General features: G+C 39.6%; 2 protein-coding genes across 3 annotated transcripts in view; one reads left to right on the top strand and one right to left on the bottom strand.

The window, feature by feature from the left end:
- myripb (myosin VIIA and Rab interacting protein b) overlaps positions 1 to 19719 on the top strand; it is a 298451-nt gene extending 278732 nt beyond the window's left edge. Inside the window, exons 12-17 of the mRNA XM_039666448.2 lie at positions 978 to 1040; positions 6987 to 7169; positions 10117 to 10278; positions 10356 to 10451; positions 10587 to 10659; positions 17665 to 19719. Coding sequence (XP_039522382.2) covers positions 978 to 1040; positions 6987 to 7169; positions 10117 to 10278; positions 10356 to 10451; positions 10587 to 10659; positions 17665 to 17711 — 624 coding nt within the window. The 3' untranslated portion in view covers positions 17712 to 19719. The remainder of the gene's footprint in view (positions 1 to 977; positions 1041 to 6986; positions 7170 to 10116; positions 10279 to 10355; positions 10452 to 10586; positions 10660 to 17664) is intronic.
- prlh2 (prolactin releasing hormone 2) lies at positions 19522 to 22247 on the bottom strand. Of its 2 annotated transcripts, none has more exons than XM_039666454.2 (3): positions 22135 to 22247; positions 21378 to 21580; positions 19522 to 20217 (listed from the first exon to the last, which is right to left on the bottom strand). In XM_039666454.2, exons 2-3 carry the CDS (start codon positions 21541 to 21543, stop codon positions 20030 to 20032), a joined length of 354 nt encoding a protein of 117 aa, XP_039522388.1. In that variant the 5' UTR covers positions 21544 to 21580; positions 22135 to 22247; the 3' UTR covers positions 19522 to 20029. The 2 variants fall into 2 exon arrangements, with proteins under 2 accessions (XP_039522388.1, XP_039522387.1); XM_039666453.2 differs by having other exon boundaries at positions 21378 to 21563; positions 22135 to 22243.
- Between the last annotated feature and the right edge of the window lie 3648 nt (positions 22248 to 25895).

Below are 25895 nucleotides of genomic sequence, written 5' to 3'. Positions count from 1 at the left end.
GAGGTGGAGACTTATAGCCTTTTCTCACAGCACATGATATAATTAAACTTTTCAATTTGATGGCAGATCCTGAAAGGTTCAAGCGACAATCACCAGTGACAACTAGAGATTCACCCGTTGTAAAATGCAAAAGACTTCGTTTGGACTTCGGAGTGGCTACAGAGAGAAAGAGACTGCAACCGGACTCATGTGAAAACAAGGACACATATTGGAAGGACATTACATGTAGTCACACAATGCTGACGTTGTTAACATTAACAATTTGAGAACAAAGTATCATTTGCACGGTTTTGCGTGATATGATAACTTATAAGCGATTATTAGATTTAATCTGCACGATTTAATCTCAGATCCAGAACAAAAGTTGATGTTTCTTACTAGTTCGGATGACATTTTCCAGTGAAAATGGTCATACTTCCAAAAAGAATAATCTGTGATTCTGAATGACAGTCTCCACACCGACGCTGTGACTGACAGCCTCAGTCTCCTCAAACACTGTTTGTTTGCTGTACCGTTGTACCGTGTCGCTGTAACACGCTGTACCGTGTCGAGGGCATTGAACTACAACTCACGTTTAAGTTGATAATTCCGCAAATGACTGCAATTGCAGATTTCAAACAGAGATGGCGACAAAGAGGAGAAACTTCCTACTGCAGCTTTTATGTATTTTGCAAAAAAAGAAAGAAAGTCATACAGGCTTGGAATGGCATGAGATTGAATAAATGATGAAAGGATTTTCATTTTGGAGTGAACCATCACTTTTTTACTGTTTTGTGTCTTTCACCTCTTTTATCGTTCTTGCCATTACCATTTATTTCTGTCCCTGTCTTTTTTTTTCTCATTTGTCTTTCTCTGTCCTATCTCTCTCTCTCTCTCTCTCTCTCTCTCTCTCTCTCTCTCTCTCTCTCTCTCTCTCTCTCTCTCTCGTTGTGTGTGTCTCTGTGTCTCTCTTTCTCCACGCTTTCTTGTTGGTTCAGGAGGGTCTGAGTGATCGTGCCCTACAGCAGAGGCTTCAGTTTATCTCCTCTCTCTTACAGCAGGTGAGATATATCATAATGAGAAGATGAAGTAGAGCTAGAGATTCCTCCTGAATCAAATGTGTAGTCCATTATTCCCTGTCTCGGAACCTGCTGAGGAAACAACAGAGTATGTAAGAGCCAGATACACAGTGGGGGTACAGGGGGGTTTTTATCTCAGTACTGGTGGTGATACTGAGAGCACATGATGGTGTGCAACAATAACCCTTCAGCTGCTCGGTCCTGAGCTGCTTCAATCTGTTGAAAATGTGTTTTGGCGCTAGCCATAGTTCAAAACTAGGGCAAAAATATCGAACATCTTTATATTAGCGTACACTGTTCAAAAATTAGGGCCCACAGCCCAGTAAGGTTATTTTAAAAGATTTTGAATTAAATCTCTAAGGCGCAATGGCTGCATTTATTTGACCAAAAAGACAGTAAAAAAGCAATATTGAGAGATTTGTATTATTTAGAAAAGATATAGTTTTTTAATATATAGTTAATATATAATTCTAAATCATTCCTGTGATGGCACAGGATTATTGATTTTTTTTTTTCTAGGATTCCTTGAGGAATAGAAAGTTCAAATGAACAGCATTTATTTGAAATAAAAATATTTTTGCAATATTATCAAATGTTTCACTGTCACTGTTGATCAATTTAAATCATTGCTGAATAAAAAAGTATTAATTTCTTGAATATACTTTTTACCCTCAACCTTTGATGGTAGTGTATAATATTTATTTGCAATCATGTTACTTAATTATTTCCGAATACAGTTTAGAATCGTGAATTATATGATTTTACATGTATTCATTTAGCTGACGCTTTTTTCCAAAGCAACTTACAGTTGCTATATATGACAGAGGTCGCACGCCTTTGTAGCAACTAGGGGTTAAGTGTCTTTCTCAGGGACACATTGGTGTCTCACAGTGGTCTCTCACACCAAAGGCATGTGTCTTATCCACTGCGCCAACACCACCCCTAATTGTCTAATTTTCCAGCAATAAACAAATAAACAGGATATTTAAATAAACATATTAATTTAATAATAGGCAAAAATTTCTAATAAAATGTCAGAATTTAGTAACAGGATTGCAATTTAATCTAAATGAGCTAGTACTCAGCAAGGGTGGGATGACATGATGGTTTGCACAGAGAAACGTTTTATATTTTAATTGTATTATATTTAGTTAATTTTTATTATAAATAGTAGGGTTAAAATATGAAGAATATATAAAACTGCAGATAAAAAAATAGAATTGTATGAAAATATTAAAAATATTTCCTTACTATTTTTTTATTAAAATGATGGATAAATATAATGTTTTAACAAGATTGCTTAAAAATGTGGGACACATCCGAATGTAACTTGAAAATTAGTAATAATATTAAAACAAATTAAAATTATATCATTGGATACAAAAGAGGTTGTGACAAACTAGATACAGGCCAAAAACCTTAACAGAAATAATAATTTTAAACAATTTTCATGTTGTACATTTAGTGTTAATAATAGTTTATATAAAATAGAGACATAGTTGTCTAACATGTCTAAAGAACATGAGTTTTGTGCCTTCATTGCTATAGAAATGACCCTACTAAGAGCACTTTCCCCTATTAAAGGGATAGTTCACTTTGAATTTAATTGTTGATATGTTTTAGCTTACCTCTTTGTTTCCACAGCATTTTCAATTTTGACATTTTTTGGTCAAACCGTTGTTGTCTGTCAGTCATACACTGGAGGTTAAGGGCGTCCTCCCTTGGTCCACCTCAAAGAGCACAGAGAAGTCAGAATGAAACATGATTTAATGACTCGTAAATGTAGGTACACACTGATGGCCTAAGACACGAAACGAGCGGTTTGTGCGAGAAAACGAACAGTATTTATATCGTTTTTACCTCTTGTTAACAGCCGTCGAACTGATCTGAATCAGATGTCCAACTGGACCGAACTGAACCGTCTCAAGACGTTACGCCGAAAGTGATCTCTCGCGCGTTTACGTCACACTTTGTTTAGACAGAGATTTCAGAAGTTTTACCTTTCACTAAACATATTTAGATCGATTTCGATATATTTCGGAAACAAAGACACCCACATCTTGGATGCCCTTGAGGTAAGCTAAAACATATCAAAAATGAATTTCAAAGTGAACTATCCCTTTAATAGGCAGTGCCTACAACCGTTTTGTTATCTTTTGGGCAATCATTAACATATTAGAAATATACCGTTTTTATTTTTATTTTAATATTTATGTTCATATTTTATTACAGTGTGAGTGTGGTTCTTGAGTACTTTTCATTGGGTGTTAGATTTATGCTGTGCTGCACGCCTACCTGTTTTCTACATATTCACTCACTTTAGATGTCCGTTTTTACACAAACACACACACACACAGCCCCTTTCAGAGCCACACATGCCCTGAGGACTGAGTTTGGATCAATTATTTCTGTGATCAAAGCATACACCAACCCAACCATTAATTGATTCTTCAGGTATTCATTACTGAATCCCACTGCTCCTCTCTTTCTTCCCATCTCTTTCATTCTCACTTTCTCATCTCGAAAAGTCATTTTATCTCAATTACTTTCTCTCAAGTGTGCTTACTGTCTTACTTAGAAACACATCCACGCATGCGTCAACATGTACATCTCATATTGATGGTTAGTACTCGAGATGATGCACTCGAGATGAAAAACGTATTGACAAGAACTAATGTACTTCTCATCCCTGTCCTTTCCTTGTCTTGCGATGACGTGCATTCTGATGTACAGTACATATGAGAGTTTACATGTAACGTTCTCAGGCACATTTGTGTTTTGACCTTGTATCTCTTACAGATATAGCCAGCCCGTTCTCATCCTTTAGCGTCACATAGAATGCTATATGACAAAACGGCGCTATACTACGCACATGGCACCCTTTATCGTTAATATTCACGCGAACCCAAGGCGTCATAAATCCTTTCGCGTAATATGAGACTACCCTACCCTACCCTACCCCACACCTAAACCTAACCATCACAGCGCGTGTTATATTAACGATAACGGGTGCCATGTGCGTACTATAGCGCCGTTTTGTCATATAGCGTTCTATCCACAAGTTTCCGAGGGGCGCTCCTGTAAAAAATAAAGTGGGTGAAACTTCCGGTGGCGCGGCGGAAGTAGCATTCCAATGGTATTTTGTGTGTTAGTTAGCGAAGAGGCTAGCTGTTTGCGGAGAATTATTTTACTATTTAAAGGCGCAAATCTTTATGAGAGATGCCGTTACGGAGCTCAGGGACAACATGTGCTGTTCGCGGTTGTATGTATAGCCGGACTAAACTAATTTAGTGGCTTAAACGTGATTGTTTTGAACATAAGCTGAAAACGAAATCAGAGTGATCCTGCCAACGACTGTAGTTTCCATCACCTCCCAAAAGACGACGAATCTTCCTGTGTACATTTGTTTAAATTCTTAATGTTCTATAAACTCTATCAGCATGTGTTTGGCTGTTTTCTACTGATGTTACACCTAAACTCAGGATCAAAGCCTGTGTTGACCGAATACCAAATGTGCCAGTTAATGTATTCAAGCAGCACATTCATTTATAATTTTGAATAAACTCCAAAGCACAATGACTAAGTGTGTATTTTTATTTTAATTGTTTGTCAGCTCGCACAACTGTCTGTCACCATGCCTTGATGAGTATTGATTATTAATAATGTTATTATAATACTCCCAATCAACTACTGCGGAGGGTAAAGGTACTGTTATTTCACCCTTTTGAATTTGGTTGAGGTTGTGTTCCCACATCGTTAGCTAGTTTGGATCGCTATAACTTGAATGACTGTCAACTGTTGAATGAACGAGTGTCTAGCATGTCAAATCGCGCTTTGTTTACTTCCAACCGGAAGTCGCGCCCACTTTTGACGCAAGGCCTCATGGGGCGTAGGAAACTTGTGGATATGATTCTCTGAAGTTTAAAATCATTGGTTACCCGTAAGCCAATCAGATAAGTTTATTTATGACGTATGTTATGCGCCGACACGGCCGCATCGAGACATTATGCATCGAACTCAAGTCTATGATCGAACTTCCACTGTAAACAGGGAGCGGCGCTTTTGTAAGGGCTGCAAAATGTGTGCCAACTGTGGAAATGAACAATTCACAAACTAGGTTATTTGTATGAATTACTGAGTTGCGGCCGCCCCGCAACGTTGGCGTGCCCACTGCCCCGCTCTCACGAGACATGACTGATTTAGCTTCCGCAGCGCCGCGAGGACGAGCCGCTGCTCTCGCGAGTCATGAATAGGAAGTTCATTTTACTGATTTTCTGAGTCATTCGAGTCATTTCGTTTATTTAAGTGGCTTAATGTTATAATTTTAACAGCCAAATTCCCCGATCACATCCACTACGCAATGTTGATCATATTCTGAATTAAGAACCCAGACAGCAAACTGACATTGAATCAACGTGGAAACGACGTCTCTCATGACATTGAAACAACGTTGATTTTGCTCATCGAATTAACGTTGAACCAACGTCAGACGCGGCATTCTTCAAAGCTAAATGAAAATCGAAAATTGGTTTGCTTTCATAACGTTGAAACAACGCGTTGATTTCAAGTTGATTTTCCGTTAGTTTTGAAAGAATGACGCGTCTGACGTTGGTTCAACGTTAATTCGATGAGCAAAACAATGTCAGATCAACGTTGTTGAGATGTCATATTTCCACGTTAATTCAATGTCAGTTTGCTATCTGGGAAATCATAATGCAGTAAAAAATGATTTACAGGGAACATAAATAATCACTTTACCTTCCGAGTCTTACGTTCATTTGTCACGTGACATACGCAATGAACAGATCGTTCATGAATCACATATCTGGGACTAATGCAGCAGGATGTCGAAACGAAATATGGTGGATTATTATTATGATAATAATAATATGATAATAAGAGCGCACCAGGAGCGTTCACAGCCGAGGAGACCGACTTTTTTGTCTTGGCCGTAAAAGACGGAGAACTGTTGAATGGGGGTAAGTTATGTCCTTAGTTATGCATATAGTTATGGCCAAATAGGTCTGATCCATCATTACTACAATTATTAGCCTGAAAAAATTGGGTAGCCTAAATGCCTAAGCTTGAAGTGTTAAAATTTTTGTGCACGCGCCGGTCCTAGCTGTAAACACTGATGATGCGAGCGAAATACCGGAGTGAACATGGCTGTAAACGACCTTTGCTTCAGTTTGAAAAAACCCCGGAATGTTCTCCATAACAGAGCGAATTGCATCCCGTGTCTTGTTTCCCATTTCTGTGGTTGTTTCGGTTTTCGATTTCTCTAACCTACAATGTACACTCGGCGCTTAGTGTCTACGTCACGGCTCTCAGCCCGCCCTCTATTCGTTGATTGGCCGGCTGTTTTCAGGCCGGTGGAAAACAGAAAGATAGGCCGCTATCTCAGACTGACTACAGGAGCGAAATGAAATTAGCGGAAGTAGGAAGTCTGACGTAGTCAGGCTAGTGGATTTGAACAACATGAGGGTGATTTAATGATGACAGAATATTCATTTTTGAATGAATAATTGCTTTATTTTTCAAGTGTGTTTGTTGATGAGTGTGTGTTACTTTTGATACACCCTCAATGATGACCTTTCACCTCTGTAAGATCATCTCTCATCCATGTATGTTCATGTCACACTCCTCCTCTCCCATAATCCTCTTATCCTGTTCATTGATTGAACAGCTTGACAAGCAATGAATCCATGCTTAATTGGGAGTGAGATCTTGGGTAGCTATGGAAGTTGTAATCCACACAACAGTTGAATCTTTTAATGTTTTTTCTTTATTAGTTTATAAATAAAAGGTTTTATGGTTTTTATGGAAAATTTCAAGAGAACCTGATGCATTTGAATTGCTTCTGTTTTGCATCTGTTTATCAGTGTTTTTCTCCTCTGTTTTCTGCTCACTCTCATGTTTATGGAGCAGAAGTACTCCGCCGCATCTTTATGCAGCATCACCACAGAGGTTCTAAAGGTCCTAAATGCTACAGAGGAATTGCTCGGAGAGGCAGAAGGCAAAGTTCATGACCCTTCTCCGGCTGGCACACCCATGTCCTCGGGCCCGGGAACTAGGAAACTGGACCAGCACCTCACTAAGATGGAGGAAAATGTAAGATTTATTACACGAAAATCTTCTAATGGTTTAATTGGTTTGTCTAAATACACTGATCTTCTTAAAGAGGATTTCTCCTCTTTAAAAAAACAACAACAACAAGAGGACAATTCTAAGGACCCTGGTCACACAGGGGCCCAGCAGAACCCCATCATTTCTTGTATGATTTTGGTATTTAAATTACCTCTTCGTGAAATAATCTTTTAAACTATAGACATTCATTATAGCATGTGCCAAGCATGTGTGTGTCCCCTTAAGAGGTTTGTGGGTTATTCAGAAAAACGGCAGTACACTTTACAGTTTGACTCTTCTTGCATCAAGTAGATGGCAAAAATGGCCCAGGCAAAATCAGGATCCCAAAAGAGTGAAAAAAAGCACGAAAAGAAGAGAGATCAAGACTGGGAAGACAGCTAGTCACCGTTTTTCGAAAAAAGAAAAGAAAAAGGTGATTCGAGTTCCCAGTTTTGTCGAACATGAAATGCCCGGTTATGATACCTGTACATTGGGTACCGAACAAGATACTCGTGTTCGCTCTTGTTAGTGTTATCCAACTTAATTGCTTACTCGCGATTTGTTGCAACACAGCTGAAACACACCCTCAAGAGTTGTGTTTGTGATGTTTGAGTTGGGGATGCCTGGAAAAGGGCATTTGCAAAGTTGTTTTAAAATATGATTTATTTTTTGTAATTCCACTAGTGTCGCAGAATCTGTATACTTCACCTTTAAATAAGTTTTTGCTAACCCAGATACTCAAAAGTCAAGCCACAAGATTTCAAGCCATTCAACAAAGCAGGCCAAGTCGCGCATAGCATTGTCCAATAGCATTAAGGTCTAGACCGCCAATACACCGTCATGCCTTAAAATAGTTTGAATGTAACTCAAAATTATTACTTATTTAGTATACACGGTTCTGTGAATATGCAATGAATATGCCTCCACTTACTCACACCAGCTCAAAGATAATAAGTGTGTTCGACATCGGCTGTGGCTGGATGTAACCGATCGGCCTAGAGTTGCCACATGCGGGCAAGCGGGGAGGAGTTGCAAACGGAGACGTAATGTTGGACACTTTCTAGTGACCGCTCACGTGGTGTTTGCATACTTTACCACAGCTGAAGTGAAATAAATGCAATATTTGCCAAATACACAGATATTTCAGAGACATTTTCATTCAACGTCAACGTTTTTTAATCAGTTTTATTCTGATAAACATGACTCAATATAACATTGCGACTATGATCGGCCAATCGTGGAACAGTTTGTTTCATCATCAGAGCTTGTGCAGCCGCTGCGCTGGCTGAGTCCTCCGGCTACTCTCGAATCGCTCTCGCGGTACTTTTATCGCATACGTCACAGTCATGTGGAGTCAGCACTGCAAAATTTGCAGTGCAAATTGCAGTGCAAAATTTCGTACAAAATTTCTAACCTGCATGCACTGTTTCAAGTCAGCCACCGATCGGTCTGCGCAGAGCTGCATGAAGTCAAACAGGCCTCCTCTCATTGATGATCACAAGGTAGTTTGTGACATCAGAAACCCTTGCAATTTCAAACCGTGTCTTTGGTTCACTGCAGTTTTAAGAAAAAAATACTCAGGAACGGTGTTGACTTGTTAATTTTCACATTGTTTGTCTTAAACAAGCATATTTAAAACACCACATAAACATATAAACAACGTTAAAAGCTTGATTTGGCACAACCTAACTGGCCTCTGTTGTTTCTGTAGCCAATTCAATATCTTGCTAAACATTTAAATAGTCTGGTGGTTCAGGGTTCACTGTAATCACAGTCCTGCAGCGCATCAGAGTTCCTCTAAAATCCTCCACCTCCCCCAGCTCCACCTGCCTAAATCTGCTATGGGATGTATGCATGACTATTTATGCAGCAGCAGCAACATATAAGTAAACGGATGAATTCTTCCTCCTTTTAAGGTTTTATTCAAGAATTGCAGGGTTATAGCCTGGATGCCAGCCCAAACTCCGCCCACAACATTTTTTGGACGGGAAGTTCGGTCTGGTCTCGATCCATTGAGGAGTAATTATGATCGGTTCAGAAATCATCGGGCCAATCAAATTGCCCGGGCGGGCTTTATACGATGATTGACAAGTGGTCTTCAGTAACGTAATCCTCACGTCATCAAAGTGCGCTTGTCAAAGGTGACTGCAGCGGGAGAATTGAGATGTATAGATTCCGCTGTCTTTTGTAAAATGAATCGACAGCGCATTCATTTTAATAGACAAACAGAGAACTGCAATCAAGGCATTTGTCGATCGGAAAGATATTTTTGGCGTCCTTCCTACATGATTCGGGAAAAGTGTAACTTATCAGCTGGCTCTGACGGTCGTTAAGAAGATGGGACGTAATGAAAAGCCTGTGGTCGTTGTTGTTTCTCCTTTGGTTGCACTCATGGGGAAGTAAGTAAAAGAAGTAACACTTGTTATTTAACTTCTAAAATAAATAAAGTTAGGCTACGTTCTGTATTTGAAAACTGCGCTATGCAAAGGAGTTGACTTATGCGTTGCTCTGATTGGTTGGTAGGTCTACCGACTATCCAATTGAGTGCAGAGGGTTTTTTTTTTTTTTGTCCTGGTTCGGTTACGACACGCCTCATAATCAAAGCCCAATGGATGAGTTTCAGACTCATATTCTTTCTTGAATATGAGTATGACGAAGTCAGGCTAGCAGGGTTACATTTATGGACGTAACCCAAGGCCGTACAATATCAAGAAAAGAAATATAAAGTCGACTGCTGTCTCTGCTGTTAAACTGACTCTCACTTTCCGCTTACCGCTCTCACTCCCTCTAGTCCCTTGAACCCACTAAACTCCGCCCCTTAAAGAACCAGGGACTAACAGATAGAACACTTATGATTCAAATAACGTCATTCAACTCTCACATTAATCTGTAAAATACTAATAATTTCTGTGATCCTGTGATCTGTGTGCAGGTGTATTTGGCTGCAGGTGCTGTGTACAGCCTAGAGGGGGCGCTGAGTGACTTAGAAGACTGTGCACGCGACATCAGCAGCTCCACCACAGAGACTGAGCTGGCCTTCCTGGAAGACCAGGTGGCCACCGCTGCCGCCCAGGTGCAGCAGTCCGAGCTCCAGGTGAGCCCTCGCTATGTGCTATCTATAGTACTCAGACTCTTCGAGTGTAAATTTAGAAGTTTGTCTGTTATCTGCAGATCTCAGATATTGAGGCAAGAATATCAGCCCTCAAAACTGCAGGTCTGAATGTAACTCCATGCACACGGTTTTCCAAGAACAAATCTAAACCCATGGTGAGTTTCATATGCACCTTAATATTACTTGAGATTAAACTTGACAAACAAGTAGGATACATGTACAATTGAAATGGTTTTGCTTCATGATTTAAGACTTATTAATGGTTTGACACAATGTTTTTCCCACATCAGTCCCAGACGCTGGACTCTTCTCGTCATCAGAGGAGAAAGCTTCCTGCTCCTCCTCTCAGAAGTCTGTCATCAGGTATGAACACACTACACTTTGAAAGGGTTCATTGACTCAAAAGGGATCTCACCCTCATGTTTTGAGTCATTTTAAACCTGTAAGATTTACTATCTTCCTTGGAGCACAACTAAAAACATAGTGCAGAATGTCCATAGGGGACATATTCTAATTTTAATAACGAAATAGGCGGAAAAGCACAATAAAAGTGGACTATGCATTAAAATTCATGATTTGGGTAAGAACCAGACCACTAAAAACTGTATTCAGTTTAAAAATAACACAAAACATGTTGTGCCAGGTGTCTTGTTTATTATGGGATCCATCAGTGGTTCTCACATTTCTATTCCAGATGCAACACATCTTGACCTGCCATGTTTGAATTAAGTGACATTTCAGCTAATGTCGGAAGGGACACAATTTCTTTAACCTTCGTTTACCTCTATCTATTTATAATCTATTACTCTTTTCCCATTTCCTCACGATTTTGAAGGAAATTCTATGGAACTTTCTTGACAAATGTTTTGACTGGAGACCTACAGTTTTATATAAGAATTTATAAGAATATAAACAAGGTTCCACACTGAAAACCAGGGAATTTAAAATTTGCATTTTAAAGGAACTAAATGAACTCATTTAATAGTGATTGAATGTAACAAAAAAGGTAAACAAAAAGGTAAAATATGTTTTTCTAGTTGTGTTCAGCTTTAAATCTGCTCTAATATTTAATCAGGTTGATATTGCACATCTAGTCAAGTGTGTTTAGAGCAAAATCTGCTTTCAAGCCATTATGAATTTTCGTTTTGTCAGTGAATTGTTCTGTGCAAGTCAGTTCTTGTCAATGAATGGGTCAAACCAGTTCATAAAAAGTCTTAATCGGTAATAAAAAAATAAAATAAAAAACATACAAAAGTTGATAAGGGCCTTATGAAATTTATGAATAACAGACATTATATTCTGTTTAGAGTCATCTCTTACTAATCATTTTCAAGGACTATATTTAATTCACCTCTATTTTTATAGTGCTTAATACAATTGATATTGTTTTAAATTAGCTTCACAACATTAAACAGGAAAGTAACAGAATTAATAATGCTAACTTCATCAAATTTAACAAATATTAGACCATTTATAGTAACTGACATTATTTAGCATGTTCAATTCTAATAACTCTTAACTCTGATTAAGGAATCATGGTCTTAAAAAAATTCAATTATTCTTAGTCTTTTTTTTAATGTGACATATGTAATACTCTCCATGGATCAATTGAATTTTCAGAAACACAACAATGCTTAAATCCTACTTGTCTTTTAAATGCATTATATGTGTACAGTGAGTGTGATCACATCATGAACCTGCTAAAATCCCACAGGCAACAATTTCACGTGCTTCAGAAAAAAAGAGCAGCTTTTTCTTCCACTGACGTTGAGGAAGGGGGAAAAAAAATCTATATTCACACCTAGTGACATTACACATTCTGATTTGAAAAGAAAGGTGGAATGAGTAACCAGTGAAAAGGTGCAAAACTTAATGCACCATGTGGAGACACTGGGAGAAGAAAAGAGGGTCCATTAGAGAAGAAACAGACAGTCGGCCAGCAGTGTTATCTTTTTTTTCCGTTCTTGTCTTTTTCTGCTTAATCTTCCTACTAATTATCAGGGTTTCTGTTTAGCACTGCCCATTGATATGACCATGATTCATCTTGATTTCTTTATTTCACATTAGCTGCAACTTCAAAGGACAAGCTTACTTTTCCAGTTCAGCTGTTAGTCACACAAATCTACCAATAGGAGACGGTAACAGCTTGTACAAAGCCTGGACAGTGTGTTGTATGTTGAGATTAAAGTAAAAAAAAAAAAAAAAAAGAACATTATGTTGTTAACTCATCCACGTCATTTAAAACCAGTATGACTTTCTTGTGTGCAACACAAAAGATGATGTTTTGCAGAACGTGCAGGCTGCCCTTTAATTTGTAAAATTATAAAGGAGTCACCGCACCAAGTTAGATTTTACAACCTGTACTCACCTTGCCTTGTCATAAAAAGGTGATATTATCTGATATTTTGCGAGAATTATTGACATTGACACAGTCATGAGGGTCCACAGCGGGTCCATTTGCTGTTTAAGATTTCTTTTCTTCACCACATGACTTTGATTTGGTGGACCAGCATATATTTTTTCTTCTTTCAAATAATAGTAAGCAGTTAAGCAGTTACAATAATTACATTTTGTAATAAGTCTTTTTTCTTTAATATGGCCCATAAAAAAATATCTGAATAAATGCATTTTACTTTGGTCTCATCATTTAAAAGGTCTTAAGGTAATAATATATTTTTCATGTTAATTCGTTTTTTAATTTTAACATGTATATTTGTAATATTAAATTGTAGTTGTTGCTCACCATGCAAAAGTTTGGGGAAAGAATCTTTTTTAAAATGTTTGAAAGAAGTCTCTTGGTCCCCAAGCATGCATTTATTTGACAAAAAAACAGTAATATTGCGAAATATTATTACAATTTAAAGGTGCTTTAAGCGATGTCGGGTGACGTGACTTCTTGTTGACATTTAAAGAGCCCCTATCATAGCATTTGAAATGTTCCAATTTTTGTTTTAGGAGTTCCCAAAAACAGTTTAACATGCATGCAAGGATAAAAAACACTTTATTTGTCTTATAATATGCATTTATGTTTAACTGATTTGCTCACCGACTCCCAAATGATTCGTACGACGACTCATTTTTCCGATGATTGGTTAGATGACAGACCCAGTCAGTTATTGTTTGTTAGCATAATGCATAAACATATTGATAAAGCACTGCAGTACTACAAGACGCTCTATTCTTTATGACAACTCCAATAACAGCGACAAACATTTCACATATTTAAAAAAAAATTGACATTGGAGACCTAGAAGCTGCGCTGAGCGTAACTTACACACACACGCACACATGCACGCACGCACACACATACTTATTGCGCCTTCCCTCCTCACGCCCCGACGCTACAAAACCGTTCAAAACCCATAAAAGCAACAATTATTAATAATACTTACAGGTTGTGATTCAGAGGAGGAAGCTGATCCATATACACTGGGTAAGTAAGTTACTGAGCCCTCCTTCAGGAACAACCGCTTGCGAATCCACATTTGAATTAATTTATGTTTTTGAACGATTAATTAAAATGATGAGAACACAATCGGGCTATACTGTTGTGGTATCGTTGCAAATATAAACTCTAACCACCGATTCTTCACGTGCTCGTCCCTGGTAAATGAAAACAAAGTGGCTGAACTATCTTTGCATTGTAGAACACAGCGTCTTCTCGACATGATGCTATGATGAAGTATTTGAATGTGTAGACTTCAAGTTTACACTTCCCGTGCGCGCACAGTAACTGGGCGTGGCCAATATGTACCTACGTCACTATGAACCAGCTAATGACTCGTTTCAAAAACAATTCATTTCATAGACTCAGAGTCGACTCTCACTTTTGAAAGACAATAACTTTATATACGGTGCATTTTCAGATATAAATGTTTGCAGGATGTTTTCATTCCCTTAGAGCTATATTCCACACCATATGAACAGTCATTTTCAAAAATCCATGATAGGGGCTCTTTAAAGTGTTTTCAAACAAAATGGAGGCTAGATAGACCCTCCCACCTCCTCATCTGCACTGAACCCCCCCAAACCCCACCCCCAGGGTCTTCTTGTCAGTCATTGGCTGGAGCAGTTTGTTATATTTTGTGGAGCGGGTTGCCGCAGTTTGTTTTTGTTGCCATTTGTGGAGCCTAGATTGTCTGCTAGACCGTGCTTTTTTACAGTGTGTTTAGGGCAGGGGTTCTCAAACATTTTGGTGCCAGGGACCCCTTTCAGGGGAAAAAAAATTCCAAGGACCCCCCTCATATTTATAACAGTTATTGAGCACAAAGTTAATGTGTGAGCGGCAAATGAAATATTTTTGCACAAAATGAATGGTCTCCACCCAGGGTACTATGCAGGAATTTCTAAATAGCCTACTGAGGTAACGAAAGTGATCTTGCTAGGAATCACTTAGTTAGGATCCCTCACTTAGGAATTTTTGATGTTCTTGATCTACACATGTGCATTTTAAGGTGTTTTAAGGCCCCACAATTGGATAACTATAGATTTAGTAGAAGCATGTCAGTCAGTGGCATACATTTTTTTTTTTTTGTCAAGGTGTCACGAAACACAATCACATATTCCAATCAGGAATGGCCTTAAAAGAGAAATGTTTCAATAATTAGGCCTATTCTGCACACAAATAAAGCCCATAAGCCTATAAATACAATGATAATGGCATTATGTTTAATAGGTGCGTGCGTTGTTAATTTGAGCTACTGTAATTAGCTAAAAAAAACATACAGTATGTTAAATATATGAATCCATAATGTTAATCTCATGGGCACAGTATGTTTCTATTGACCTGCTTTTTCCTTTTTTAAAGTTGATTAATACTTTGCAAACTGATTGTTTCAGTCGTTTTTTAAAACTTTTATCTAAAACAGCTGTTTAGTTTATGTTAATTAAGGCCTACATCTTATCTCGCACTTTATGACCGTTGACTGAAACGTCGTGCGGGGAACTTTGAGTTCACTCCGACTCAAACATTTTGACATTGACGAGCTATCGTTGTTAGTCTGCTGAAGCACCTCAGACGAGAAGGTCAGTATCATCGCGATGTGCATCCTTGCAACCTCAGTTGTGGGTACGGCCCTGTCACTATGCACTTTTATTTTGATAATGATCAGACTTCTAATGTCAAATCTACAGTAGCAGTGCTAGAACTGACTATTGTGCGCGCACGCGAGACGCCGGCGCGCAATTACATGGGAATTTTTCCTCAGCAGTGGAAACAGGAATACTCTTATTTATGGTCATAGATAAGACAAGAGTGCATCATCCGAAACGGTAAAGTGTCCATTTTTTATTTGTGTATAGGCTACATTATAAATGACTACAAAATGTCATGCCTTTTAAAAATACAGAAAAGAACCGGATGCGGGTTAATGCCGTCTCTCTGTCTCCTCTGGCGCACGTCCCGCAAAATCAACAGCAGCGAATCTACTTGACGCACAGATATAGATTATCTATCTATAGAAAACTTTAAGTGTCTACTTTGTATTGTTTTATGTTAAATGCTTTATATAAGTTACTTAGGAATAAACAGCATGTTTTCAGATGATAAAGAAAACATGACTCATAGCATGGAAAAAAAACGTTAGGTTGTAAATTATTTCGCGGACCCCCTGGCTTTAGCTCGCGGACCACCAGGGGTCCGCGGACCCCACTTTGAGAACCACTGGTTTAGGGGACAGGCAGCTAGCGGATAGTGAGGAGATGTTTGATGTATGTGATAAAAAAAATGTTTGGGCCTAAAAAACGCGTGACATCGCTTAGAGCAACGTTAAAATAAATGTTTTCTATTTCAATATATTTTAAAATTTAATTTGTTCCTGTGATGGCTAAACAGAACTTACAGCAGCAATTACTTCAATCTTCAGTGTCACATGCTATGTTTTATCATAGCTATATAAATTACGGTATTGTTTGTCAAAAAAGGGGTAATTTTACTACAGTAAAATGTCCAAAATTTGGATTTCGTCAGACCATTACCTCTGGTATAAATTCCTTAGCTTTAACATACCGCCTAGAAAGGGGGTGGGAGCATTTCTGTTGCACTGTCACTTGTTTCTGTTGTGTTGTTGCTTTTTACCGTTGTGTTATGGCTTGTTTCCGCTGTGTTGTGGCTTTTTACCATCGTGTTGTGGCTTGTTTCCGTCGTGAAATGGCTTGTTTCTGTTGTGCACTACTGGGCTGCACTACTGGTCACTGTACGAGACAGGTTGTCCCATTTGTCAATTTCCTTTAGGTTTCAGGGTAACACTTTATTTGAAGGGGTGTGCATAAGACTGACATGACACTGTCATAAACATGACATAACACCTGTCATAAACATGAAGGAGTCTTTATGAATGTTTATGACTGCTGTCATTGAATGTCATTCGGTAAATTATTGACACTTTTAAGGCAAAGTTGACATTGTTTAAAATGTCTTTGTTATGACAACTTGGCATTAACCAAGAAATCATAACTAGTCCAACGTTTTCCACTTCACTTGAGGTAAGGGGAAATATTAATGACACAGTTGTTAAAGCATTTGACAATGTAATAACCCTTAATGACACCTTTATAACTAGTACAATGTGTTCCACTTTACTTGAGGACAAGTAAAATATTCATGTCACAGTTATAATGGTGTCATGACAACCAAAGTTAAAACCAACCATAACATATGACAGGGTAATGTAATGTTAACACAAAGCTAAATAACTTCTTTAAGTTTGATAATTAGACCTGTTATGACCTGCCAAAAATTTCTTGTCAAGTTGTCATAACAAAGAAATTTTTGTCTTGGTTAATGTTAAGTTGTCATAAAGACATTTTTTTGTCCTTGTTAATGTCAAGTTGTCATAACAAAGACATTTTAAACAATGTCAACTTTGCATTAAAAGTGTCATAATTTACCGAATGACACTTAATGACAGCAGACATAAACATTCATAAAGACTAAAACAGGTGTTATGTCATGTTTATGACAGTGTCATGTCAGTCTTATGCACACCCCTTCAAATAAAGTGTTACCCAAAAGGGTGCTTGCAAGTTGGTAAGACCCATAATGGTTAAAATGGTAATAACAATTATTTTGCTAAAATTTACCCTCAATTGCAAAATTATCAAAAGTAATAATGCAATAATTGCCATTTCACGTCATTAAGGTAAAAAATCTTTTTCGGATTTATTATAGTTCGCCAAAGAGAAGGTTCTTTGTAGAATCAAATTGCTCATGAAAGAACAGGCTGAATGAAATTTTAATTCGAGCAAAAAAAGAGAGCTAAGTGTTGAAAATGGAAATGGAAACGGATGGAAATTAATGGAAATGATGAAAATGGATTTCCAATTTTAAAATTGTTTTCTAAGGAGGTGTTTTGAATTTCTTCAACACAGAAACGGAAGTCAAATCTGAGCCGCAAGTGAGATCTATGAGGCCATGAGAAGAGGACGTGACCTCTCACCACACCCGATTGTGACTGCTAGGACCATCAGGCTGTTCCACACCAGTGCCTTGATCCAACTTCTGGTCCTTCAACCTATGTAAGGTTGATATAACTTCTGACCCCAAGAACTCTACCAAACCCTGGAGCTCAACACCTCCTGTTACCAGGGGACCTGATTCTCTCTCTCTCTCTCTCTCTCTCTCTCTCTCTCTCTCTCTCTGCCTTAATGGAGACCAAACTCCTACAATGAACCATCACAGAGGGTTGTAATTGTAGATTTAAACTCATGTATTTACTGTATGTGTAACAATGAACATTTGTAAATGTTAAAAATCTGGGACGTCACCTCTTTTTCTAACGTTTGCTGAGTGTTGTACATGTTTGAAATCTGTATGTCGGCAAAGTGACTAGAAAAAGACCTCTCGGGATGACCAATGTGACCTTTATTTTATTATTGTTTTGCAAAGAAGCTGGAGCACATTTGGTAAAAGTTTTAAATGTGTGAAATGTCTATGTGAAAGTAAACACAAAATATCTGCAGGACCTGTTTGATTTCCATTGTCACGTTTCTGTTCTGTTCGTATCTGGTGCAAATATCTCAGGTTTCTTTTTCCGATGGTCACTTTTGGAGTTGTTTGTTTGAGGTGCTGTATAAAAACTGCATTCAGCATCTAAAACAACTGTGAAATGTATAATTTAATCTTTATTTTATTTTCCTAAAAACAAGGGTCAAGTACTATTTGAAAGCACTCGACCCCCTTGCCATATAATGAGTTTGAGTGTGTTTGCATGTATTCATACTTGTGTTTAAATCAACCTCAGATATCTATTGATCTCTTTAATATGAACGTCAAATCACTGCTATTTCCGTGAGAAGCTCTCCGGTAATATGTCCACAAGGGTTATGGGTTCATTTATTAATCTGAAAACCCCAGTTGTTATTCTCAGAAGACTGCTCACCTAGAAAATCATGTACATACTTAAAATGTCATTTTGGACTTTCTAAAACATTCTGTCATTTTTCTGTGGTGCAGATTGGTTTGTAATTTATAATCCATAGCAATAGTAAATATAACATTTAGGGAAAATGCTGCAATGGCACAGTATTACAACTTAACGGTTATGATAAGCCAAACCACCAGTGTGTTTGATCACAGAATTATCACAACGTTCTCTCAGAGATTATTTAGCCTGGACATATGTACCACAGTACAAATCACATTTGCTTGGTAATGGCAAGGTGATTCACATTAGAAATCTGACGATAATGGCTGAGTCGTTATTCTTTTTGAGCGTTTTCTAAAGCAGGGATATCCACCTCTTTATGTCGAATTACAGCCGCATCATATTGTCTTAGTGAGTGACTAAGATGACGTCTGTGCGATGTGTGTTCAGTCACACAAATTGGCCCTTTTTAGCTCGGAGAAATCACAGAAGCATGAAAGATTGATCTTTAGTTGCCTTGAGATATTCCACAGAATGTTTTGAGCCGATGGAGAATAACTAGCATGCAATATACAATTTTGCACCATCATCCCAAACTTTGTCTTCTCCATTTCATTCTCTCTACAGAGGAGCTATTCAGTAAACGGGTCCTGCTCCTTGTTGTTGTCTATGGCGATGTTAGTGTATAAAAGCATGTATCACGTTTCTAATAGATGTCAAATATCCCATGAAAAGCACAGTCTAGAAATTGAAAATGTCCTACAGTGTCATGTATTTTTCTATTTGAAAAATCGAATGCATATTTACATTTAAATGAGGTATAAAAGACAAGATATAAAATATATCGTAGGCATTTCGAGTGTTTTGGGTTTGTCATGAATGAAAGGGCATTAGCCTGCCTCTTATCAGAATGTCCTCTGTGTAATTTAACCATAAGGAGTTAATGGGGAGAAAATATTCTGTAGCGAAAAGAAAAAAGCCAATGAACTCTCATGTGCCAAATTTGTTCTGACACAAGCAGTGTGCAAATAAATATGAATAAAGTTTGCATTCCTGAAGAGATTCTGAGATGTTTGTTTTTCTTTGGCAAATTATATTTTAATTGAATTGTGGAGCAGTAGTTTGCATAATAATCCATTACAGTAATCTACTAATGAGAGGAAAACCAACGTATACATACATTTGTACATTTATTTATTAATATAGATTGCATATGTAATATGTACAGATATTTTCACCTGCCAGTCAGTTTATTTGAAATGAATATTGAGAGGCACACAGCCATGGAGATGATGATAAAACTGTGATTAGTTATACACACTAAAACACATTGGAATATCACAGGCAACAGGTTGCTGCAGTACTAGGTCTCACGGTAACCAGTCGGACTCCTCTTGTGCCAGCGCGCTCCGCAAGCTCTCTTTATTCCTGAGAGTGTTCAGCAGGAGCTCCAGAGATTTGACCACCGGCTGCAGATCACCTCCGCTCTGTCTCTTTCCAAACCGTCCAATGGGTCTCACACCGCGGCCCACATACCAGAACGGGTCGATCTCTGGACCTGATTGGGGCAGGTTAAGACAAATGTCTATTAAAGTGCATATTTGGCATATGCATGCATATAACAAATCCATTTGTTGTCAAAAATGAGTCTAATTCCAGTTTCACTGTTATATTCACATAACCAGAAATATCTTAAACACATTCAATGTTTTATGATCAGTTTTATGTAATAATGCATAGTTTGCATTAGTTCCCAGTGGCAATGCATTAAAACAAATAAGCAACACCAAATTTCGCATTTATGTATAGAATCCTCTAAATATTGATTTTTTTTTCCCCTTTGGCAACCTAAAAAATGTGCCATGGTCAAATCTATAAATTAATCTGACTGAATCATCTTGAATTGAACTTGAGGTTAAACCAATGAATTTTCTTTTAATTATTAAGAGTTAAATCAAGTTCAAATTGTTCTTTAAGATATAGCAACAGTTCAGTGATTTGACTAAAAAAGGGAAAAAATACTACAATAAAAAACTTATTTCGCAAGATACCGTCCATATGCAGCAAAAAGTTTGATTTAAAATAACTATACGAATAATTTTGCTGTAAAAAACACTGTACATAAATAAACTGATTATAAACTGTATTTATTTCCACATTGTTTAGAGTCAAAGTGTATATTTTAAAGTAAAATATTTTGTAAGCAAAAGTACATTTTTGTAAACATTTTTGAGGTAGCATTCTGTATTAATCATTATTTTTATTAGTATATTTAAAGCCACCGCAGATTTAAGCAATTCAAACAGGTTGGCATTTTAACATTATACCAGAATGAAATTTGAAAGAAACCAGAATGAACACACAGGCACACAAAAAAATGCTGTTAGTATAACTGCATTTTTTTTTTTTTTTTTTTTTTTTCAAATCCATTTTATTTACTGGTAATCTTAAGATTTTATTTTACATTGTATAAAATGTAGCCTACATGTTAATATTTTATGACAGTGATTACAGTTATTTATCACATAGAGCATTTTAATGCTTGGAGAATTTATATTATATTATATTATTAAAAATATAGCCTATTATTAATATTTTTTAAATCCATGAACGTCTGAAAGCTGCTCCACTGTCCATCTGTCATCCATCCAGTCAGTCTCAAAGCTGCTATGTGAATAGGCTAATAAATTTGTTACAATGAAAAATAAAAAAACTTACTTCTGTTATCAACGTTGTGGACGATGTGGAGGTCGTGCTCGACTGTGGTGCCGTGTGCAGAGGATTCAGTGGCGGTCAGAACGAGCAGAAGCAGGAACGCGACGGTCCCCAAGCGCGAGCCAATCAGGCACTTCGTCACGGGCCGAGTGAAGGCGGCAGGCAGCATGCTGAGTCTGAGACAGGGCGCTGCACGACACAAAGAGCTATGATAGTAAGCACAACACTTGGATGTTATTCAATTATCAGCACAGTATGTATACTACGATTCATTCAAGTGAGAAAATATTTTGTGACTGATCAACTATCACAGCATTGAAACGTAATTTTAAGGGTCAGATAAGGGTCATAATCAAATTCCTCACAAAATTAATAAAACAAATTATTTTCACCTATATATAAATGAAGAGTTCAGATGCAAAAGCCTCTAAGTGCCATTTGAAATTTTCTTCTAGAATGATAATTTTTATCAAGCTTGTATATTTAAGTTCAGTAATTTCACTTAAATGACAATCTTCATCCCCATTTAAGAGAAATTAATTAACTTAAATATACTAGCTTGATAAAAATTATCATTCTAGAAGAAAAATGGCACTTAGAGGCTTTTGCATCTGAACTCTTCAAATATATTTACTTTAACGAATGAACTTTCTCAGATAAATTTCTGTTGAGAAATTAACTTTAGAAATCACCATACACATTTTAACTTAATATATAGGCTACCTCTATTGATAAAATCAGAAAGAGTTGTTGAACTTACATGTGTCTTTGGACGTTTGCTCTTCAGTAACACCTGTGTTTGAGGTCAGAGTCCAAGTAATTCAGGAATGTGAAGATGTCTTGCTTATATATCGCAAGGAGTCTGTCACAAAATGGATTAGATCACGTCAATCTTGCAAGGACATCCCTCCTTACACACGCACACCTCCCACTCCCCCCTTTCTCCTCTTCTCATCCCCCATCAGCATCTCTTCTGCTTTGATCCCCTGACTTGTACCCACCTCTGTGAAAGAGCGATGAGAGAACTCATCCATTTGTGAATCAGACACGTCTGGATGTACTACGTCAGCCGATCTCTGACACACATTAACTCTTAAAAAAAAACACACTTCAAAAGCCAAATGTTGACTGAGATTTTGCATTTGAAAGCTACAGCAGAAGCCAATGATTTAAATTTATGATCGAATTATTCCTTCAAATATTTAAAGTTTGATTAAAACTATTCAGCAGCAGTAGTGAGAATTTACCAACAGTGAACCACAAACTGGCGACAGGGTGTTAGGTACCCAAGGCTCATCGATAAGAGGACAACGATGGCTATCCATTTTGGTCCAAGCCAACAGAAGGTCTACTGTGGCACAAGTCACACAAAATTTTAACGATGGCTATGTGTCACAACAAGTGCATTTCTGTGTTTGAAGTGTGTCCCTGTCCAACATCAAAAGCGCCTACAATGGACACGCAAGCATCAGAACTGAACAACAGAGCAGTGGAAGAGGGTCGTCTGGTTGGATGAGTCCCGTTCCCATTCAGGGAACTTCGAGCTGCGTGTAAACGCCGCGGGAACGCCTCTGCGTGACGAGTCATGAAGCACGTATGAAATCTGTCCAATGGCGAGACGGAACGTCATAGGCGGGGTGACGTATCGACCAGGAAACTATAAAGCATCCCCGAAACACAAGCGCAACAGCTTCTGAGTCTTCACAAGCGCTCTATGTATGAATATTGTCTGTCTGTCTAATATTGTATATATATATATATATTGGAAAATATGGCGAGCAAACAACAGCAGAATTTCAGAAAGTGTTCATCCCTGCCCTCGCTTCATCACGGGTGGGGATACACACGATCTGTGTGTTGTTTGTTTGGGAGTGCAGCATGCTCAGTCGGCTCTCGAGGGGGCCGGCTGTGAGCACTGCGAGTGTCTGCCCATGAAGACACTTCGCTCCCGCCGGGCACTCTTCGAGGAGAGTGGTTCGGTGCGCGCTCCCCGTGGCTCGGGTCCCGCTGCTGCCGAGGCACAGCGAAGGCTTGCGTCGTGGGGTTCGCAGATGGATCTATCAGCGGGGATTGAGACGGGCCCCGCCCTTTCTCTGCCCTTACCTGGTAGATCCAGTGCCTCAGTTCTCGCTGCGGGGGTCCGCGTTGCGGTTTCTCCTGCCCGGGCTGAGGCGACATCACTTCAATTATCCAGTTCTGAGGAGCTGGATGTTGAAAGTGTGGATGCAGAGTCTATGGACTCAGTGGAGATCGGGGACTCGCCATCCCAGTCTCCCGCGAATGTAGAGCTGATGGAGGTTTTGACTCGGGCTGTGGAAAAATTAACCATTGAATGGCCAGTTGAAAAACAAGAGTCGAGAGTAAAAAGTAAAATGGATGAGAGATTTTTAAAATCACACTCACTACCTCCACGCCGGTGTTTGCCCTTCTTTCCCGATCTATACACCGAGGTGTGTAGATCGTGGAACAAACCAGTGTCAGCTAGAATTTTGACACAACAGACCTCTATGTACGCTAATATTGCTGGGTCTAGGGGGCACGGTTATGGGGCGATGCCGAGGATGGAGGAAGTTTTGGCGAGCCATCTTTCTCCTGAGACGGCATCGTCTTTTAAAACACCAGCGTTGCCCACCAAGCCACTCAGAAATACTTCGGTTTTGGTGGGCAAAGCTTATTCAGCGGCGGGACAGGCAGCATCTTGCTTGCATACGATGGCCATCCTCCAGGCGTATCAAGCAGATCTGCTGAAGGATATGAGCGAGGGGGAGGTCGTCAGCACTGACGTGATTAATGAGCTGCGTCAGGCGGCAGATATTTCTCTCCGTGCCACCAAGGAGACGGCCAGATCAGTCGGCCGCTCTATGGCAGCCCTGGTGGCCACGGAGAGGCATTTATGGGTAAATCTGGCTAATATGAAGGAGAAAGATAAAGCTTTTCTCCTGGATGCGCCGCTGTCGACCGAAGGTCTTTTTGGTGGTTCTGTGAACGCAGTGATTGAGAGATTCCAAGAGGGAAAAAAGCAGGCAGCGGCGCTCCAGAAATGTCTCCCCCTCCGTACTCATCCTTCGGGGGCTGCTGGGCGAGAGCAGCCCCGCCCGTCGGGTTCCTCGCATAGGGCGCAGCAGAAGAAGAGCGTCGCGTCTCGGGCTCCTCCCCAGCAAAACTGGGCTGAGACGCGGCGTTCTCAGGCGAGGTCTTCCCGGGATAGAACCGATCTGAGGACGGTTATTGTCGCCAGGAAGGCTTCGTCGAAGAAGTCCTGACGCCACTGGTGTCAGGCTACTGAGGGTGGTCCCCACCGTGAGACAGAGGTGTTCGCCGCTGAATCCGGCGCCCGCTCTCTCTCGGTGCCCTCAGGGGTTCGTTCTGCCAACCCTGCCTGTAATGGGGGGTGCAGACGGTCCCAGCGAGCGATTTCCCGAGGGACGCTCGTTTGCTCCGAGGAGCGATACAGAACGGTCGTTAAACCCTGCCTGTGCGCGGTCACAGGGCGCTGTTTCTGTTTTAAAAACTACTCCAGAGGCCAGTCTCGAGAGGCTGGTACCCTTAGTAGAATTTCTGGTAGAATGGGGAAGTCTTCCAAATATATCTCGTTGGGTCCTGCAGACTATCGAACGCGGGTACGCGATCCAGTTCAGGTCGCGTCCACCTCGTTTTCGGGGGGTTTTGCCCACAGTGGTGACCCCCGAGCAGGCTCTGGTTATGGAACAAGAAGTGAAAGCTCTGCTACTGAAGGGGGCGATAGAACGAGTTCTTCCTCCCGACAGAGAGCTGGGGTATTACAGCCGGTACTTCATTGTTCCAAAGAAGGATGGGGGGCTGCGTCCGATTTTAGACCTGCGCCTCTTAAATCGGTCAGTAGGGAAGCTCAAGTTCAAAATGCTGACTCTCAAGCAGATCGTGTCACAGATCAGGTCCGAGGACTGGTTTGTCACGATAGACCTAAAAGACGCGTACTTCCATATCTCCATCCTTCCGCAACATCGGAAGTTCCTGAGGTTCGCTTTTGGGGGCGAAGCGTACCAATATCGGGTCCTTCCATTCGGCCTAGCGTTATCTCCTCGAACCTTCACGAAATGCATGGACGCGGCCTTGGCCCCGCTGCGTCTCCAGGGCATTCGCATTTTAAATTACATCGACGATTGGTTGATTCTGGCTCAATCAGAGCATCAGGCGATTCGGCATCGAGATGCCGTCCTCGCCCACATCAGAAGGTTGGGGTTGAGACTCAACGCCAAGAAGAGTGTGCTTTCGCCAGTTCAGCGGACCACTTTTCTAGGCGTGGTATGGGATTCGACGACGATGCAGGCACGTCTGTCGCCGGCTCGTATAGCCTCGATTATCTCGACTGTCAAGCAAGTGAAGCTAGGCCAGTCACTCACTGTAAAGGAATTCCAGAGGATTCTGGGTCTGATGGCAGCAGCATCCAACGTGTTACCGTGCGGCCTGCTGTACATGAGACCACTACAGTGGTGGCTCAGGACCAAGGGGTTCTCCCCGAGGGGAAACCCGCTCCGCAAG

This window comes from Pimephales promelas, chromosome 22 (assembly GCF_988280905.1).
Source record: "Pimephales promelas chromosome 22, fPimPro1.hap1.1, whole genome shotgun sequence".
Lineage (NCBI taxonomy): Eukaryota > Metazoa > Chordata > Actinopteri > Cypriniformes > Leuciscidae > Pimephales > Pimephales promelas.
Note: the sequence above shows the minus strand (reverse complement) of the source record. Positions and strands in the feature narration are given on the sequence as shown.